This window comes from Dendropsophus ebraccatus, chromosome 10, assembly GCF_027789765.1.
Source record: "Dendropsophus ebraccatus isolate aDenEbr1 chromosome 10, aDenEbr1.pat, whole genome shotgun sequence".
Taxonomy (NCBI): Eukaryota; Metazoa; Chordata; class Amphibia; order Anura; family Hylidae; genus Dendropsophus; species Dendropsophus ebraccatus.
Window position 1 is genome coordinate 40,269,468 of NC_091463.1, and position 17,788 is coordinate 40,287,255.

The 17,788-nt window shown below is 43.5% G+C and overlaps 1 protein-coding gene across 4 annotated transcripts in view; it reads right to left on the reverse strand.

Annotated features, from left to right (window-relative positions):
- Nucleotides 1–17,788, reverse strand: part of TEX11 (testis expressed 11) — a 241,959-nt gene that overhangs the window by 80,016 nt on the left and 144,155 nt on the right. For all 4 annotated transcript variants that reach the window (XR_011358669.1, XM_069943309.1, XM_069943310.1 and 1 more), the window contains 3 exons: nt 13,218–13,355; nt 11,597–11,699; nt 1,152–1,273 (listed from right to left, as the gene is read on the reverse strand). Coding sequence is in view for 3 of the 4 variants with exons in the window: in XM_069943309.1 (XP_069799410.1) it covers nt 1,152–1,273; nt 11,597–11,699; nt 13,218–13,355 (363 nt within the window). In the remaining variant the exon portion in view is untranslated. The remainder of the gene's footprint in view (nt 1–1,151; nt 1,274–11,596; nt 11,700–13,217; nt 13,356–17,788) is intronic.

The window sequence follows — 17,788 nt, forward strand, 5'->3', positions numbered from 1 at the left end:
AAGTTCTTTTTTTCTATCTTATCAAATACTTATTTCATGCAGTAAAATGCAAAATAGTACTTTTTTAATAGATTCTGTCTCTGACAGGTGAATGGGTACTTACCATAAACATTACAGATCCCTCCATTTTTTGTAGGTGGAAAAAATTTCAAAATTGACAGTTTATCAAATACTTATTTTCTCCACTGTATATACACCAAAATTATACTAATAAAAACTAGAAAAATGATGACTTTCAGAAAAAGCAAAAAAAATAATTGTGGATTGAATAAATAAGATTAAAACTTCAATAAAAGGGATAGGAAATATGTCTGAATGTGGATGCCCCCCGTTAATGAAAATGGGACTCCTGTGTGTCCCTGTTTAAATGGTGTGGCAAGGCAATTTGTGGTAAAAACATGTGTGGTTTATCATTGATATGGTTTATCATTTACTGCCTTTCAAAATTGAAAAAGAAAAATGCATCATGGAATTCCAGCTTTACTGATATACTCAGAAATTCTGTTAAAGTGGCATGACAGAAAGAGGCTAGGTTCACACCATATAAAAATGGCGTCCTTCTTTCATAATAACAGCCATCTTTGCATTAATAGTGTCCATTATTTTTTAAATGACAGGAGTTATTTTAAAAGATGGCTGTCATTTTTACATGGTGTGAACCTAGAGAGATATTGTTTAATGACTAGAGATGAGCGAACCTCAAGCATGCTCGAGTCCATCCGAACCCGAACCTTCGGCATTTGATTAGCGGTGGCTGCTGAAGTTGGATAAAGCCCTAAGGCTATGTGGAAAACATGGATATAGTCATTGGCTGTATCCATGTTTTCCAGTTGGCTTTATCCAAGTTCAGCAGCCACCGCTAATCAAATGTCGATCGTTCGGGTTCGGATGGACTCTAACCCGAACCCGGTTTGCTCATCTCTATTAATGACCTCAATGGAAAAGATAATGATAGAATCTGAAAAGTATCATTTGGAAGCATAATGTGTCCTAGAAGCATACCAAAATGCAAAAAACAGTAAACAACACAAAATACAAATACAAAAAAAACCAAAATATGTCCTTTAATACAAGATGTTTGGAAAAGTAAAATATGGAAAATGTAGTGTTTATTTTGGATATATTATATGTCATCATTACTTTTTACTTACATCTAGAGCTATTTGTACTGCTATGCTGAGCAGGTCTGTAGCTGAAAAGTTTTCTTCCCGGAGCATTTCTTTCTGTTCTGTCTGACTTGCCATCTTCTCCATAGCTAAAATAGTACTTGTAGCTGCAATAATTGATTTAACATGACTTAAAAGTCTGTAAGTGGCAAACCTCTTAAGTGCCTCTCCACCTAACTGTACTGAGCCTAATGTGAGCCTAACCTTAATAGAGAAGTTCCATGAAATTGAAAAACAGGAGAAAGGCAGGGGATGCAGGAAAATAATAAACAAAGTAAACTCACCCTTTCCGTGCCTCTGTAGCGCTGCTTCCGGGTCACAATGATTGCCTCCACTGTAGATCAACAAGATAGGTGTTCTATTGCTCTCAGCTGCTGCCCGGTAAAGATGCAGGGATCGCTCCTCAGCAATCACGCTGCAGGAGGGCGATCACCCCCACTAGACACCAGGGATGTGGAAAAGCAGCATTTTAGATGCAGCTGTCAACTTTGACAGCTGCATTTAAAGGGCTAATCAGCAGTTACGGTGATCGGACCGTGCCCGCTAATTGCCACAGTCCGGGCCTGCAGATAGCACCCAGGATCAAGGCGGTTCAGAGCGGGGTTGCCGCGCTGCCCCCCTCTGAACCGCCCCTCTCGCATGAAGGCGTACAGTTACATCCTCATGCGGGAAGGGGTTAACTATATCCTTTAGAGATCGATGAATATGTGGTGGTCTGCCCATGAATAAATTCTGTAAACATTGGATTAGTTTTAGATATATTATGTAGAGATGAGTGAAGCAAATCCGGCGAAGGAAGATTTGCTTCGAATCGTGCTGTTAAAGGCATTCTTTAGCCTTTTTTTTCTACTTTTCCTTCAGATATGTACTAAAACATCAGCTGCTGCTGAAGGGAGTGTGGGGCTGAGTATTTTCTTTTGTGATCTTTTGGCTCTTCTGACCTAGGCTTTTGTATCTCGACTATCCTTGATATAGGGCTCCCTTGAACTTTGGCTATAATGACCACCAGGGGCGGGCTGGGCCGGGGGGCAGGGGGGCATATGCCCCCCGGGCCGGTCTTCCCCCAGTTGTCAGGGCCGCCTGGCTGCTGACAGCTGGCTGGAGTCCTCAGTACCTCCCCTGCTTACAGCCCCGACCCTCTTCAGTCATATTTACCTGTGGCTGTGGTGGATCCGGACTGTGATGGAAGCGGCCGCCGAAGCCCCGCCCCCATGCCGGTAAGCCCCGCCCCCTGTATGGCCACTATGCTTTCTATAAGCCTAAGAGGCTTATGGTAAAAAGCAAACTGCTGTAGGCAGTATCTTCCTCCGGCCACCAGAGGCCGCTCTCTCCTCCCAGCTAGTTCTTCTGCAACTGGGCTAGAAGAGCCTGAAGACAGAGAAGATGGTGTCTGCAGCAAGCAAGGTACCTACACAGGAGGAGATCTACACAGCAGGACATAAGGCAGGGGGAGGGAACCACGGCCCTCCAGCTGCTGCAAAACTACAACTCCCATCATACCTGGAGAGCCATAGGCTGTCCATGGATGATGGGAGTTGTAGTTTTGCAACAGCTGAAGAGCCAAGGTTCCCCCTCCCTGACATAGAGGATACATATACACAGGAGACCTACACAGGAGGATACATATATACAGGAGACCTACACAGGAGGATACATATATACAGGAGGAGACATACAGAGGAGTATATAGAGCATACATATATACAGGAGGAAGCATATATACAGGGGTACATAGAGGATACATATATACAGGAGGAGGCATATATACAGGGGTACATAGAGGATACATATATACAAGAGGAGACATACTGAGGAGTATATAGAGGATACATATATACAGGAGGAGACATACAGAGGGGTACATAGAGGATACATATATACAGGAGGAGACATATATACAGGAGTACATAGAGGATACATATATACAGGAGGATACATCTATACAGGGGTACATATAGGATACATATATACAGGAGGAGACATATACAGGGGTACATAGAGAAAAAGAAATGGTGTGGAGACAGCATCCATCCAGTGAAAAAATATTTTTACTTTATTTTAAGCCATTGCATATAAAAAGATTACCGACGTTTCGGCTCTAACACTTAAGAAAGGCTCAGGAGTGTTAGAGCCAAAACGTCGGTAATCTTTTTATATGCAATGGCTTAAAATAAAGTAAAAATATTTTTTCACTGGATGGATGCTGTCTCCACACCATTTCTTTTTCGCTATTGAGTATCAGGTGTGGGCCCACCTGACGGAGACTGTGCATCCCTGGGAGGTTCCGCTGTTCCAACCTTGGACTTTACCAGGGGTACATAGAGGATACATACATACAGGAGGAGACATATATACAGGAGGAGACATACAGAGATTACATATATACAGGAGGAGACATATATACAGGGGTACATAGAGGATACATACATACAGGAGGAGACATACAGAGGATACATATATACAGGAGGAGACATATATACAGGGGTACATAGAGGATACATACATACATACAGGAGGAGACATATATACAGGAGGAGACATACAGAGGATACATATATACAGGAGGAGACATATATACAGGGGTGCATAGAGGATACATACATACAGAGGAGTTAGGGCTGGGCGATTAATCAAATTAATTTGCCCAGAAGGTTAGAATCAATTTTGATTAAAACCGTAAATTCAATTTTCACAAAAAATCATTGCAGGTGGAGCAGCGTAGAGTGACGGGTTGGCGGCCGGGCAAGAGGTGCAGGTCAAGCAGGCGGCGCGGAGGTGAGGTGCATGGCGGGCGGCGGTGCGTGGAGTGTCGGGCCGGAGGTGAGGTGCAGGGCGGTCGGCAGTCCGCCTAACAGAGCCGCGACTGACCTACCCCAGCTATACATATCACGTCCTGCTCCCCTCCCGGCCACACGTGCAGGTCCCCGGTCTCTGGAGGAGGCTGCAGGGACTGTAGTGGTGATAACGTTGCTTCGGGTCCTGGAGCTGAACAGCGGGATCTGCATCCCCCGATCCCGCTGTACAGCTCCAGTAATGGCAGTGACGCTATCACCTCTACAGTCCCTGTGGCCTGCTTCAAAGACCGGGGACCTGCACGTGTGGCCGGGAGGGGAACCTGTGTGCCGGGGTGAGAGGAGGAGGGATATGTGCACTCCTGCCCCAATCACCCCCAGCTGCCCAATCCCTCTAGAGTCACCCCCAGTCTGCCTCAGTCCCCCTCTGTCACCCCCAGCTGCCCCAGTCCCCCTAGAGTCACCCCCAGTCCCCCTCAGTCATCCACAGTCTGCCCAGTCCCCCTCAGTCACCCCAGTCTGCCCCAGTCCCTCTCAGTCATCCACAGTCTGCCCAGTCCCCCCTCAGTCGCCCAAGTCTGCCCCAGTCCCCCTTCAGTCACCCCCAGTCTGCCCTAGTCCTCATTCAGTCAACTCCAACTGCCCCAGTCCCGCTTAAGTCAACCCCAGTTTGCCCCAGTCCCCCTCAGTCACCCCCAGCTGCCCCACTCACCCCCCAGTTTGCCCCGTACACCCCAGCTCTCCCAGTCATCCCCAGCTGCCCCAGTTTCCCCCAGTATGCCCCTGTCACCTCTCATCTATACCTTTATTCCTACTACACCCCTCATCTTTACCTGTACTACTACAGCCCACATCTATACCTGTACTACTAATCCCCCTCATCAGTATTACTAATACCCCCCATATCTATACCTGTACTACCTCACCCCTCATCTTTACCTGTACTACTACACCCATTATCCACTATACCTCCACTACTACACTCTACCTAGATGGAGGCACCATGTGTCCCGCTACCCCCCCCCCCCCCCTCGCTTATCCCGGAAATGCCCCTGCCTGCATGTGTCCCTGCTAAATAGAGGATACATATATACAGGAGGGCATAGAGGATACATATATACAGGAGTACATAGTGGATACATATATACAGCAGTAAATAGAGGATACATGTATACAGCAGTACATAGAGGATACATATATACAGGGGGAGGCATATATACAGCAGTACATAGAGGATACATATATACAGGGGGAGGCATATATACAGTAGTACATAGAGGATACATATATATATACAAGAGTACATAGAGTATACATATATATATACAGGAGTACATAGAGGAGGCATATATACAGGAGGACATAGAGGATACATATATACAGCAGTACATAGAGGAGACGTATATACAGAAGTATATAGATGATACATATATACAAGTGGAGACCTACACAGGAGTACATAGAGGAGACATATATACAGAAGTACATTGAGTGATATAAACTATTGTAAAAATACAGTAACCCCAGCTTTCCCAGCATCTTGCGTAGTAGTCAGTATAATGAGGGTCAGGCAGCTTTCCCAGCATCTTGTATTTGTAGTCAGTATAATGGAGGTCACCCAGCTTTCCCACCATCTTATCCTCAGTATAATGGAGGTCACCCAGCTTTCCCACCATCTTATACTCAGTATGATGGAGGTCACCCAGCTTTCCCACCATCTTATACTCAGTATGATGGAGGTCACCCAGCTTTCCCACCATCTTATACTCAGAATGATGGAGGTCACCCAGCTTTCCCACCATCTTATCCTCAGTATAATGGAGGTCACCCAGCTTTCCCACCATCTTATACTCAGTATGATGGAGGTCACCCAGCCTTCCAGCATCTTGTACACAGTTTTATAGGGGTTACCAGCTTTTCCACCATCTTATACTTAGTATGATGGAGGTCACCCAGCTTTCCAGCATCTTGTACACAGTATTATGGGGGTCACCAGCTTTTCCACCATCTTATACTCAGTAGGATGGAGGTCACCCAGCTTTCCCAGCATCTTATACTAAATATGATGGAGGTCACACAGCTTTCCCAGTATCTTGTAGTCAGTATGATGGAGGTTACCCAGCTTTCCCACCATCTTATACTCAGTATGACGGGGGTCACCCAGCTTTCCCACCATCCTATACTCAGTATAATGGAGGTCACCCAGCTTTCACAGCATCTTATACTTAGTATCATGGAGGTCACCCAGCTTTCCCAGCATCTTATAATCAGTATGATGGAGGTCACCCAGCTTTCCAGCATCTTATACTCAGTATGATAGAGGTCACCCAGCTTTCCCACCATCCTATACTCAGTATAATGGAGGTCACCCAGCTTTCACAGCATCTTATACTTAGTATCATGGAGGTCACCCAGCTTTCCCACCATCTTATACTCGGTATGATAGAGGTCACCCAGCTTTCCCACTATCCTATACTCAGTATAATGGAGGTCACCCAGCTTTCACAGCATCTTATACTCAGTATCATGGAGGTCACCCAGCTTTCCCAGCATCTTATACTCAGTATGATGGAGGTCACCCAGCTTTCCAGCATCTTGTACTCAGTATGATAGAGGTCACCCAGCTTTCCTAGCATCTGTCTATGGGACCGTTCTGTGTCATCACTGAGCCGCCCCATAGACTTATACAGGAAAGTGAGTTCTGACCCTTTCACAGGGCACAGTAGGATATTTGGTCACAAATGACTGGAAGGACCGAAGATGTTATAGGTAAGAGGCCAGAGTGGCTGCCAGCCTGCTACTCATGGGCCAGTGCTGTGTACTTGCCCCCCGGGCTAAAATTTGCCAGCCAGCCCCTGATGACCACACTTTTCTCTCGATCATGATTTGGTACCTCTGCTGGCTGTTTTGTCTGACATCAGACAGAGATGACCACTCTGAAGTGTTTGGAACCCTCTGCCCATAAAACTCCTTATCCTTCACCATTTCGTCACTCTCTGGGCTCAGGTTCAAATGGTAGACTATAACACTGCTCTCCTCGGTGATGATGTTTCTCAATGCAGTCTCCATGACGTGAGCCAGGGGATGATGTAATTTATAACTTAATCATTGTGGCTGACCCACATAGTATGTAACTCACAAAGCGGCAAACATCACAAAGCGGCAAACATCACGCATCATCTGCCAATAGGTGACCTGGAAATGATAGTAGGGCAGTTAAAAAAAAGCCCTATAAAATAAATGCTTTACATTCAAAGACACAGGCCTCAGATGAGTCATGCTGGGCCAGGTCTAAATCCCCTGCGGCTGTCAGGCTAAGGCCAGTGATAACTTGTGAATGAAAGCATGCTCGTGTAGGCTATCATTGAAATGACAGCCTTACACAAGAATGCGCAAGAGGGAGGGAGTAAAGTAATCACAACTATTTTTTTTTTTCAGTCTAAATCTGTCAAAATTTTCATATCCCCTAAACATAATATAATAGAATAACAGTGGAGGCTAAAACTAAGAAACAGCTCTCACTGGTGAAGAAATGTATATAGATGATTTGCAGGGTGAAGCAATAGAAATAAATAAATAAAATATATTAGAAAAAGGTTTAGAATCATTTGATCTAATAGTTAAAGGACACTGAAACTTTGACATCTTAAAAAGAAATGGTATGCTGTATGTACACACTGATGACTTAAAGGGGTAGTCCACCAAAAAAATTTTTCTTTCAAATCAACTGGTGCCATAAAGTGCCAGAGATTTGTAATTCACTTCTATTAAAAAATCTCAAGTCTTCCAGTACTTATCAGCTGCTGTGTGTCCAGCAGGAAGTGGTGTTTTCTTTCCTGTCTGACACACTGCTCTCTGTTGCCTCCTCTGTCCATGTCAGGAACTGTCCAAAACAGGAGCAAATCCTCATAGAAAACCTCTCCTGCTGTCCAGACTGGAAATAATACAACTTCCTGTTGGGCATACAGCAGCTGATAAGTACTGGAAGGCTTGAGATTTTTTAATAGAAGTAAATTACAAATCTCTGGCACTTCATGGCAGCAGTTGATTTGAAAGAAAAAATTTTTGGGTGCACTACCCCTTTAATTAACACACATTAAAAAGTTCTATAACTTTGTAATGTATGTTAACAATTAGCTATATGGCCCTGTTCCCCCTCCACTCCCACAATGCGCAGTGCGCATGCACACCAGTAGCCTTTTCTCTCCCATTCACTTTACTGGAACCCGGAAGTCAGGGAGATCCAAATACCAGAGCTGACAGGGACCGAAATTCAAGCAGTGAGGGGTGGTGAGTATGAAATGTATGTGTTTTTTTTTTTTCCGGAATGCCAGATTTTTCCTTAAATACTTTTATATATAATGTTTATATATTTATATTCATATATATATATGCTATATATACAGTACACAAAACATCACACACATTCAGTAGCGTAATTTGGTGGGGGCAGAGGGGGCGGACGCTCCAGGGCCCACACAGGCTGGGGGCCCACTGAAGATTTGGCCAGTTAATGTCTGCAAAAGCAATAGCTTTTGCAGACAGGCTTAACAAATGTCTATTGGCTGTAGGTAGCCCCTGCCCAGCAACCAGTGCTCCTGGGGGGGCCACACAGCTGCCGAATGTTGTGTCTGACTATTTAGTTGTATGCGCTTGTATGCGAGGAGAACATACAGTTGAATGCAGCAGGGTGATTGACGAGCAGACCATTGGCTCTCCACCCTGCCAATCACTGTTGTGGCCACAAGAGGCCGTTCCCTCCCTTAGAGCTGTGGGACCTGAGTGATGTCACTTGTGCGCTCACAGAGCAGGGAGAGAGGTGACATGAGAAGACTACAGTACTGCAACCGCACAGCAGGTAAGTATGTATTTTTCCCCCCCTTAGTTACAGAGAAGGAGTCCTATGTGGGTGGGTGGGGCTAATTCCTGGGAAGGGTTGGGGTATGGGGGTTGAGGTATGGGATGTGCTGGCTAACTGAAAAGGGGGTACCCAATTTGGAGGTACAGTCTACTCACAGTGGTGGTGGGGGTGTCTAACCACCGGAAGGATTACCAGGGAGATTACAGCTGGGGGAGGGGGTGGCTGCATGAGGAATACATACCGGGGGATTACCTACATGATATGCTGCTGGAGGGGATGCCTACATAGAGGATACTACCTTTTTTTGGGGGGCGATTGCCTGCACAAAGAGGTCTAAATACTAGATGCAGTAGATGCACAGAATGAAGTCTAACTTCTATATGAGGGCACAGAGGGTCCTAACCACTACTATTACATGGAAACAGAGTACAGAGGGGCCTGACTACTATATGGGGGAGGACAGGGAGGGTTTATCTTCTATATGGAGGAACAAGGGGGGAAAATCTACTATGTTAGGGTATAGATGGTGGCCTTTTTACTATATGAAAGCATAGAGGGACCCTGAGAACTATATAAAGGCTAAAATTGGGTCTAAATACTACATGGAGGCATACATTGGCTGCTCTCATAGACCCTGTACACCATGATTATCCGGGCTGATGTCTCCTACATTTTTCATGTATTGTCATGTATTGTTTCTATGGATTAGTAAAGTAATTATTCCATTTAGTTATGTTGCAGTCAGGGCTGTGGAGTCGGTAAGCCGCAGCTCTGACTCCAACTCCGACTCCTGAATTTTATCAGGACCGACTCCTGACTCCGACTCCTGAATTTTATCAGGACCGACTCCGACTCCCGACTCAGACTCCTGCTCCATGATAAATGGCCGGTCAGATACCAGTAGAGTTATTTATCACACTGGCTCAGCAGCTTCTCCCTAATGTCCTACATAATCCTGTTACAACTTATGAGTGAATAAAGGAATACGGTATATAAAGCAGCTTCTCCTGTGTGTGCAGAGGATTCAGCCAGTCTCCAGCCTCCATGTCCTGAACAACTCAGAACTAGACTAGATGGAGCCGGTGGTTTTTCCTGCTGACAATCTTCGATGTTTCTAACTAATATTCACCATACACAAAGAAACACTGCTAACACTGCCAAATCCCTATGACACAGAGGGGTCAGCCATACTGATAGAGTCACACATAGCGATGTTGAGGGTCATTGTGAGCGCAAGCAATAGCACACACACACACACACAGCCTGCTGCAGCCATAGCATCCACACACACACAGCCTGCTGCAGCCATAGCATACACACACAGCCTGCTGCAGCCATAGCACACACACACAGCCTGCTGCAGCCATAGCACACACACAGCCTGCTGCAGCCATAGCACACACACCCACAGCCTGCTGCAGCCATAACATACACACACAGCCTGCTGCAGCCATAGCATACACACAGCCTGCTGCAGCCATAGCACACATACATACATACATACACACACATAAACACAGCCTGCTGCAGCCATAGCGCCCATACGTACATACATACATACACACACACACAAACACACACACACAGCCTGCTGCAGCCATAGCACACATACATACATACATACATATATACACACACACACACACACACACACAGCCTGCTGCAGCCATAGCGCACACACACAGCTGCTGCCATAGAACACTGAGAGAAAACACCACACTGAGGACTGAGGTTACTGCTACACTACTTATGTCTTCTCCTCCTCCTCTACACAGGATATCTTCATATTACACTACTGCTCAAATACAATCATCCAGCATCCAGGAAGAGAACAGGACAGATCTCCCCCCACACAATGGACTCTTCCAGCTCAGAAACAAACTGCCAAATAGTGGCTGACAACTTTTTCCTGACCACCCTTATGTAATAGAGCCAGTTATCTATTAGAATGTTGCTCATAAAATATATTGATGAGCAAAACTTTAAAATTAAAATTCATATCAAAACTCAATTCTAAATTGTTTAAAGATTTTTTTTAAAGCTCGAGTCGGTACATTTTTTCCCCGACTCTGCCCTGGTTGCAGTAGTCTGGCTTTTTTGTATACAGGTTATTTAGTATAGTTCCCTTGAACTGCATGGGACTATTTATCATTACCCAGCATTTGTACTATACATTTACTTTATTAGTACTGCGGGTATACCCTTCGGGTGTTGTCACTGACCATTAGCTATGGTGTAGTCCTCATGCTGCCCAATAGATATCAGACAGATATGAGATAAAGAGATAGAAGAATGGATGGTTGGCTTATTAGAGAACAGAAACAGTGCCATTATTTACTCTATGTTGTTTGTGTGGTTCCATTCTCTTTTAGTGGAACTGAGCTGCACTACCACATCCAAGCTTTGGAGGAGAGTGGCGCTGTTTCCGGAAAAAGGCAGCTATGTTTTTGCAATGCTGGATAACCCCTTTAATTTTTACATGGTTATATATGTGAGATGTAGAAAGTCTTTTCCACTGTTCTCAGTCCCTGTTCACTATGAATAATGTAGTAGAAAATACCCTTTATTATTCAGAAAACATTGTCATCTACTGAGGTTCCCTATGGGTACCATAAGTGGTTTGGGTCCCACTGAGACTCACTTGAACCCCCCCCCCAGACTGAACCCCTAGCTACGCCCCTGCACACATTGCATAAACAAATAATTTTATGTAATAGAAATTCTGTAGTTATTGCTTGTTTTGTATTCAAAATATTCAAAATAAAACAACCACATACCTTTTAAGACGTCATTCTCTTTTACTGCAATTTTATATAAAATAAACTGAGTGAAGAGGCTACCTTTGTCACACTGCTCTGCTACAATTACTGCTTCCTTTGCCTGTAAATAAGGATTTAAAGAGTGGCGTTAAAGAATTTTACTAATGTTTGCTTTTAAAAAAATGTTTTTGTGCCTTTCTCTTTTTACTAAAGTAAATTAAAGAGTACCTGCCACAAAAAAGTGAAAGTCAGAGAGACATATGTGATCCACTAGGGTGTAGGACACCAGTAAGAGCTCACGGGGGATCCAACCTTCACACCCCCTGGCGATCTCCATATTGGCCCCTGGCTTCTTTGTTTTGAAAAGAGAGAATAGATCTATCCGGCAGCTCCATAGAGAATGAATAGAGCTCCCGGAAAGGGTCAAGTACAGCACTTAGCTCTTTTCAGTGGCTCAATAGAGAATAAATAGAGCCGCGGGTCACATGCCAAATGGGTATTCATCCCAAAATCTTTTTTGCAGCGTTACCTATTCTGGGCCATTTTGGAGCTATTTCTGCCGACTCACCCCCTCTCCATGCACAAAGTGAGCTAAATAGAGTCCACTCTGACATTCTCCTTCCTCCTGGCCCGCCTTTGGTATCAGGATCACGTGTCCTCCCTTTTCTTCAATGGAATGACACACAGATGACAGGCCGGCTCCCTCCCTTCTGTGCTGCGGATGCAGGTCTGCAGCTTCCTGTGCTGCCCAACAGACCAACTCCCTCCCTCAGATGAAAGGCCGGCTCCCCTGCTGTGAGCCTACTAAATCGCAATGCCTCTTTTTTTATCCCAGGGGCATGTAGGATAAAAGATTGGTCTCACAACTACCCTGCCTGCCTCCATTTATTCCTCATGCTGTTACCCAAACAGACCAATCAGGAAGAAGCACTGCATGATGGGAAATGTAGTGTCCCCGACAGCACCATCTTGCATATCCTAAATAGTTATGACTTTGGATATTATACCCCAGCCGAAGCTCAATCCAATAAAGCACACATATACCTTTTTATGGTACTTGGCATTTAATTTTCTTTTGTTGTGATCTCCCCATCTTTGTCCTCATTATTGTGTATATGCCTTGTAACATATCTGTACATAAAGGTCTAAACGTGTCTGATAAAGGTCTAAATGACTGAAACATTACATTTGTTGACTGAAACCTTGATGAAACCTTGATAAATAGCTTAAAAGCATCTTGTGTGCGGAGTACCCCCTTCTGGGAAGAGGAAAGAGTGCCAGGGAGGCTAGTCCAGATCTGGCACACCCAAACAAGTTTGCCAAGTTGACGGATTAGGGGGAATGCAAGTTCAGGAGAAGCATTGCTGTAGCAGGGCGCTGCCTCTGACAGCCAGGGGGGTGTCTGCTCCAGTAAGTTGGGTAATAGGAGTCCAGGGCATGACAGACAGGTACTTTTAGTGGGTGACTCAATTTTTAGGGGGACAGACAGAGTAATCTGTCACAAAGACTGGGATCATCAAACAATATGTACAAAAACAAAACAAAATATACTTTGGGAATATAGCCTAACGGAGGAAATAAACATTTATGTATAAAAGAATGACAATATGAAACTATAGCTATGTAATTATATACTGACCTTAACCAGCTCATTGAGGTGCAGAAAACAGGAGGCTCTGTTCCTGTGTAGTTTAGCAAGGTTTGGATCACTAAGGTTTGCATCATAGAAGCTAAGAGAATAGTTGTACCACTGTAATGCTTCAGCATAGTTTTTGGTCTGCAGGTTAGAACACAAAAAATTAATAGAGGTCTTAAATTTTTTGTAAAGAAAAGCGGTATGGAGGGGTCAATAATGTAATTTTTTTTTTGGTTCAAAATACTGTTCAGTGCACTGCATTGTGTGGCTATGTTCCCACAATGTTTAGGTCATAATATGCCTGCCTTTGCATATCATGCATAACAGCCGTCCAAACAAGGCGTAAAATAAGCAAAAAAAGAATTGTGTGAGAGGTTGTACAGTAGCTGTCTGTAAAAATCAGACATTGCATCCTCTTCACGAGCAAAAACTTTGTACAGTTTGACCTAATAATTTTAGACTATATTCACCAGTTCTATAAGTTTGTCAATAGGTGTGGTTATACCATTGCGTACAAATTTAGGGCCCATTGATCTCAATTGAGCTGTTCACACTGTCTGTAGTTTTACAGATCTGTAATCCATGCCACAAAAATTACTGACAAGCCCTAATATGGCACGGATTGACCCATAGAAGTCTATGGGAAGGTGCCTTCATTTATCTATTGATAATGGCGGCTACAAAAAAAATCATGATCATTATTTGCGGATCATTATCAATAGATGACAACCTTTTTCCGATTAAATACAGCAGTAGGAACTTAGCCTCAGGCTGCATTCACATGTCCGTGTTTCCTCCGTGAAGCATGGACCGTACACACAGGGAATCGCTTTACTGGAGTGTTTCCCCACATGGCATGATTAATTTTATGCCAGGAGCAGGGAAACTGTTTAATGTCCGCGCCTCTGTAATGACAAAGCTTAATCCCAACCATTCCACAACCGACTCCATTTTTCCTCTCCCTTCCCTCCCCTTCCTCTATACCAAACCTGTTCATACTGTTTTATCAAAGAGATTGGATTACACCATTCTGTCACTGAGGGGGAGGAGGGTGACAACTAGTTACTTAATATCACCAACCTGGCATAAAATAAACAATTAATTATCAAAGGTTTAACTTTGTCCTCTGATATACCTTCTGATCCACCCAGAACTGCTATAACTGGGGTGTAGGGCAAAAAGCAGTTTAAAAATAAAAAAACCTATATTCCTAGGAGAATACAACGAAATATCCCCCCAAAAAATGAAACAAATGATACTCAGTACCCAACTTATTGAGGAACACCTATATTGTACTGTGTATCCCACATAATAACCATAACAGACTACAAATTTATGTCAAATTAACAAAACTTTATTCCATTATAAAAAAAAAGAAAAAGAGCAATTAAAATCAAGGGAGTCCCTGAGGAAGCGGTGCGAAACGGCGTTGGAGTGAGGTGGGAGGCCAGCGGACTGGGACCATATACACCCTTGGTAACTGATAGTGACATGTGTATTGCCATATCCTATGTGACCACTCTGTTCAGCGTACTAGAGCAATACAGCACAGCACTTGCACTTTATGTTTTTGGTATATGCATTTATGCTGAATGAGTTGTATAAAAGGCTTACTTTCATGCACATGCACTTTAATGTATCCATTGTTACCCTTGTCCCAGTAGTGGGGTCTCCCACCCCCTAGGTCTTGATTTTAATTGTTCTTTTTCTTTTTTTGTGATGGAATAAATAAAATTTTGTTACTTTGACATGAATTTGTAGTCTGTTATGTTTATTATGTGGGATACACAGTACAATATAAGTGTTGCTCAAAGAGCAGTTTAATTAACCCTGCAACACCCTTAACCCCTTGCCTCTAAAGCCTGTTTTGGCCTTAATGACCAGGCTCATTTTTCAAAATCTGACCTGTCTCACTTTATGCGCTTATAGCTCAGTGATGCTTTAACGTATGCTAGCGATTCTGAGATTGTTTTTTCGTCACATATGGCACTTTATATTAGTGGCAAAATTTGGTCACTACTTTTGTGTGTTTTTTGTGAAAAACATCAAAATATCATGAAAAATTTGAAAATTTTGCATTTTATGAACTTCTGAAATTCTCTGCTTTTAAAAAAAGAAGTCATAGCACATAAATTAGTTACTAAATCACATTACCAATATGTCTTCTTTATTCTGGCATAATTTGGTAAACATATTTTACTTTTTTAGGGTGTTATGGGGCATAGAAATGTATCAACAAATTATGAAATTTTCATGAAATTTCCAAAACGGATTTTTTTTTGGGACCAGTTCTTTTTTTAAATGGATTTAGAAGGCTTGTATCCTGGAAACCCTCATAAGTGACCCTATTTTGGAAACTACACACCTTAAAGAATTAATCTAGGGGTATAATGAGCATTTTAACCCTACAGGGGCTGGAGGAAAGTATTCACAATTAGGCCGTAAAAAAATCGAAAATTAAAATTTTCCAATAATATATATGTTTAGATTAAAGTTTCTCATTTTCAAAAGGAACATGAGAAAAAAAAGTATGCCAAAATTTGTAGCACAGGTTCTCCTGAATACAACGGTACCCCATATGTGGGCGCAAACCACTGTATGGGCGCACAGCGAGGCTTAGAAGGAAGGGAGCTACAATTAGCTTTTTTAATGTAGATTTTGCTGAAGAAGTTTCTGGTGCGTTTGCAGAGCCCCTGTAGTGTCCACAGAAGAGAACCCCCCCAAAGGTCACCCCATTTTGGAAAGTACACCCCTCAAAGAATTCATCTTGGGGTGTGGTGAGCATTTTGACCCCACAGGTATTAGAGGAAAGTATTTAAAATTAGACAGTAAAAATTAAAAACTCAAATTTTTCCAATAATGTTTGTTTAGTTTAAAATTTCTCAATTTCATGAGGAACATAAGAGAATCTGCACCCCAAAATTTATAAAGCAGGTTCTCCTGAGTAGAATGGTACCCCATATGTGGGCATAAACCCCTGTATGGGCACACAGCAGGGCTCAGAAGGAAGGGAGCGCCAATTAGCATTTTCAGTGCAGATTTTTCTGAAGAAGTTTCTGAGCCACAGGTGCGTTTGCAGAGCCCCTGTAGTGTCCGCAGAAGAGAAACCCCCCAAAATTCACCCCATTTGGGAAAGTACACCCCTCAAAGAATTCATCTTGGGGTGCGGTGACCATTTTGACCCCACAGGTATTAGAGGAAAGTATTTAAAATTAGACAGTAAAAATTAAAAACTCAAATTTTTCCAATAATGTTTGTTTAGTTTAAAATTTCTCAATTTCATGAGGAACATAAGAGAATCTGCACCCCAAAATTTATAACGCAGGTTCTCCTGAGTAGAATGGTACCCCATATGTGGGCATAAACCCCTGTATGGGCACACAGCAGGGCTCAGAAGGAAGGGAGCGCCAATTAGCATTTTCAGTGCAGATTTTTCTGAAGAAGTTTCTGAGCGCCAGGTGCGTTTGCAGAGCCCCTGTAGTGTCCGCAGAAGAGAAACCCCCCAAAATTCACCCCATTTGGGAAAGTACACCCCTCAAAGAATTCATCTTGGGGTGCGGTGACCATTTTGACCCCACAGGTATTAGAGGAAAGTATTCAAAATAAGACAGTAAAATTGAAAAACTAGAATTTTTCCAATAGTATGTTCGTTTAGTTTGAAATTTCTCAATTTGACTAGGAACAGGAGAGAAATGTCACCCCAATATACGTACCGCAGGTTCTCCTGAGTAGAACAGTACCCCATATGTGGGCATAAACCACTGTATGGGCACACAGCAAGGCTCAGAAGGGAAGGAGCGCCAATTAGCATTTTCAGTGCAGATTTTTCTGAAGAAGTTTCTGAGCGCCAGGTGCGTTTGCTGAGCCCCTGTAATGTCTACAGAATAGAACCCCCCCAAAAGTCACCCCATTTTGGAAAGTACACCCCTCAAAGAATTCATCTTGGGGTGCGGTGAGCGGTTTGACCCCACGGGTATTAGAGGAAAGTATTCAAAATAAGACAGTAAAAATTAAAAACTCGAATTTTTCCAATAATATGTTCGTTTAGTTTAAAATTTCTCAATTTCACGAGGAATGGGAGAAAAAACGTACCCCAAAATCTGTAAGCAGGTTCTCCTGAGTAAAACGGTACCCCATATGTGGGCATAAACCACTGTATGGGCACACAGCAGGGCTCAGAAGGGAAGGAGTGCCAATTTGCTGGAGCAAAACCGCAGCTAGTAATAGTTATTAGAATAGCGCAGTTACTAAAATACAATAAAAAAATGAGATTACAGGTAAGGTGGGGTGGTTACGGGTAATCTGGAGGTGGTTACAGGCAACCTGCGGCGGTTACGGGCAACCTGTGGTGGTTACGGGCAACCTGCAGTGGTAACTGGCAACGTGGGGTGGTAACGGGCAACGTGGGGTGGTAACAGGCAACGTGGGGTGGTTACTGATAAACTGAAGCGCTTATAGGTAATCTGGGATGGGTACATGTAATTTGGGGTGGTTACAGCCAATCTGGAAAGGGTCACTGGCAATTTGGGGTGGTTACGGGCAACGTGCGGTGGTTAGAGGAAACGTGCGGTGGT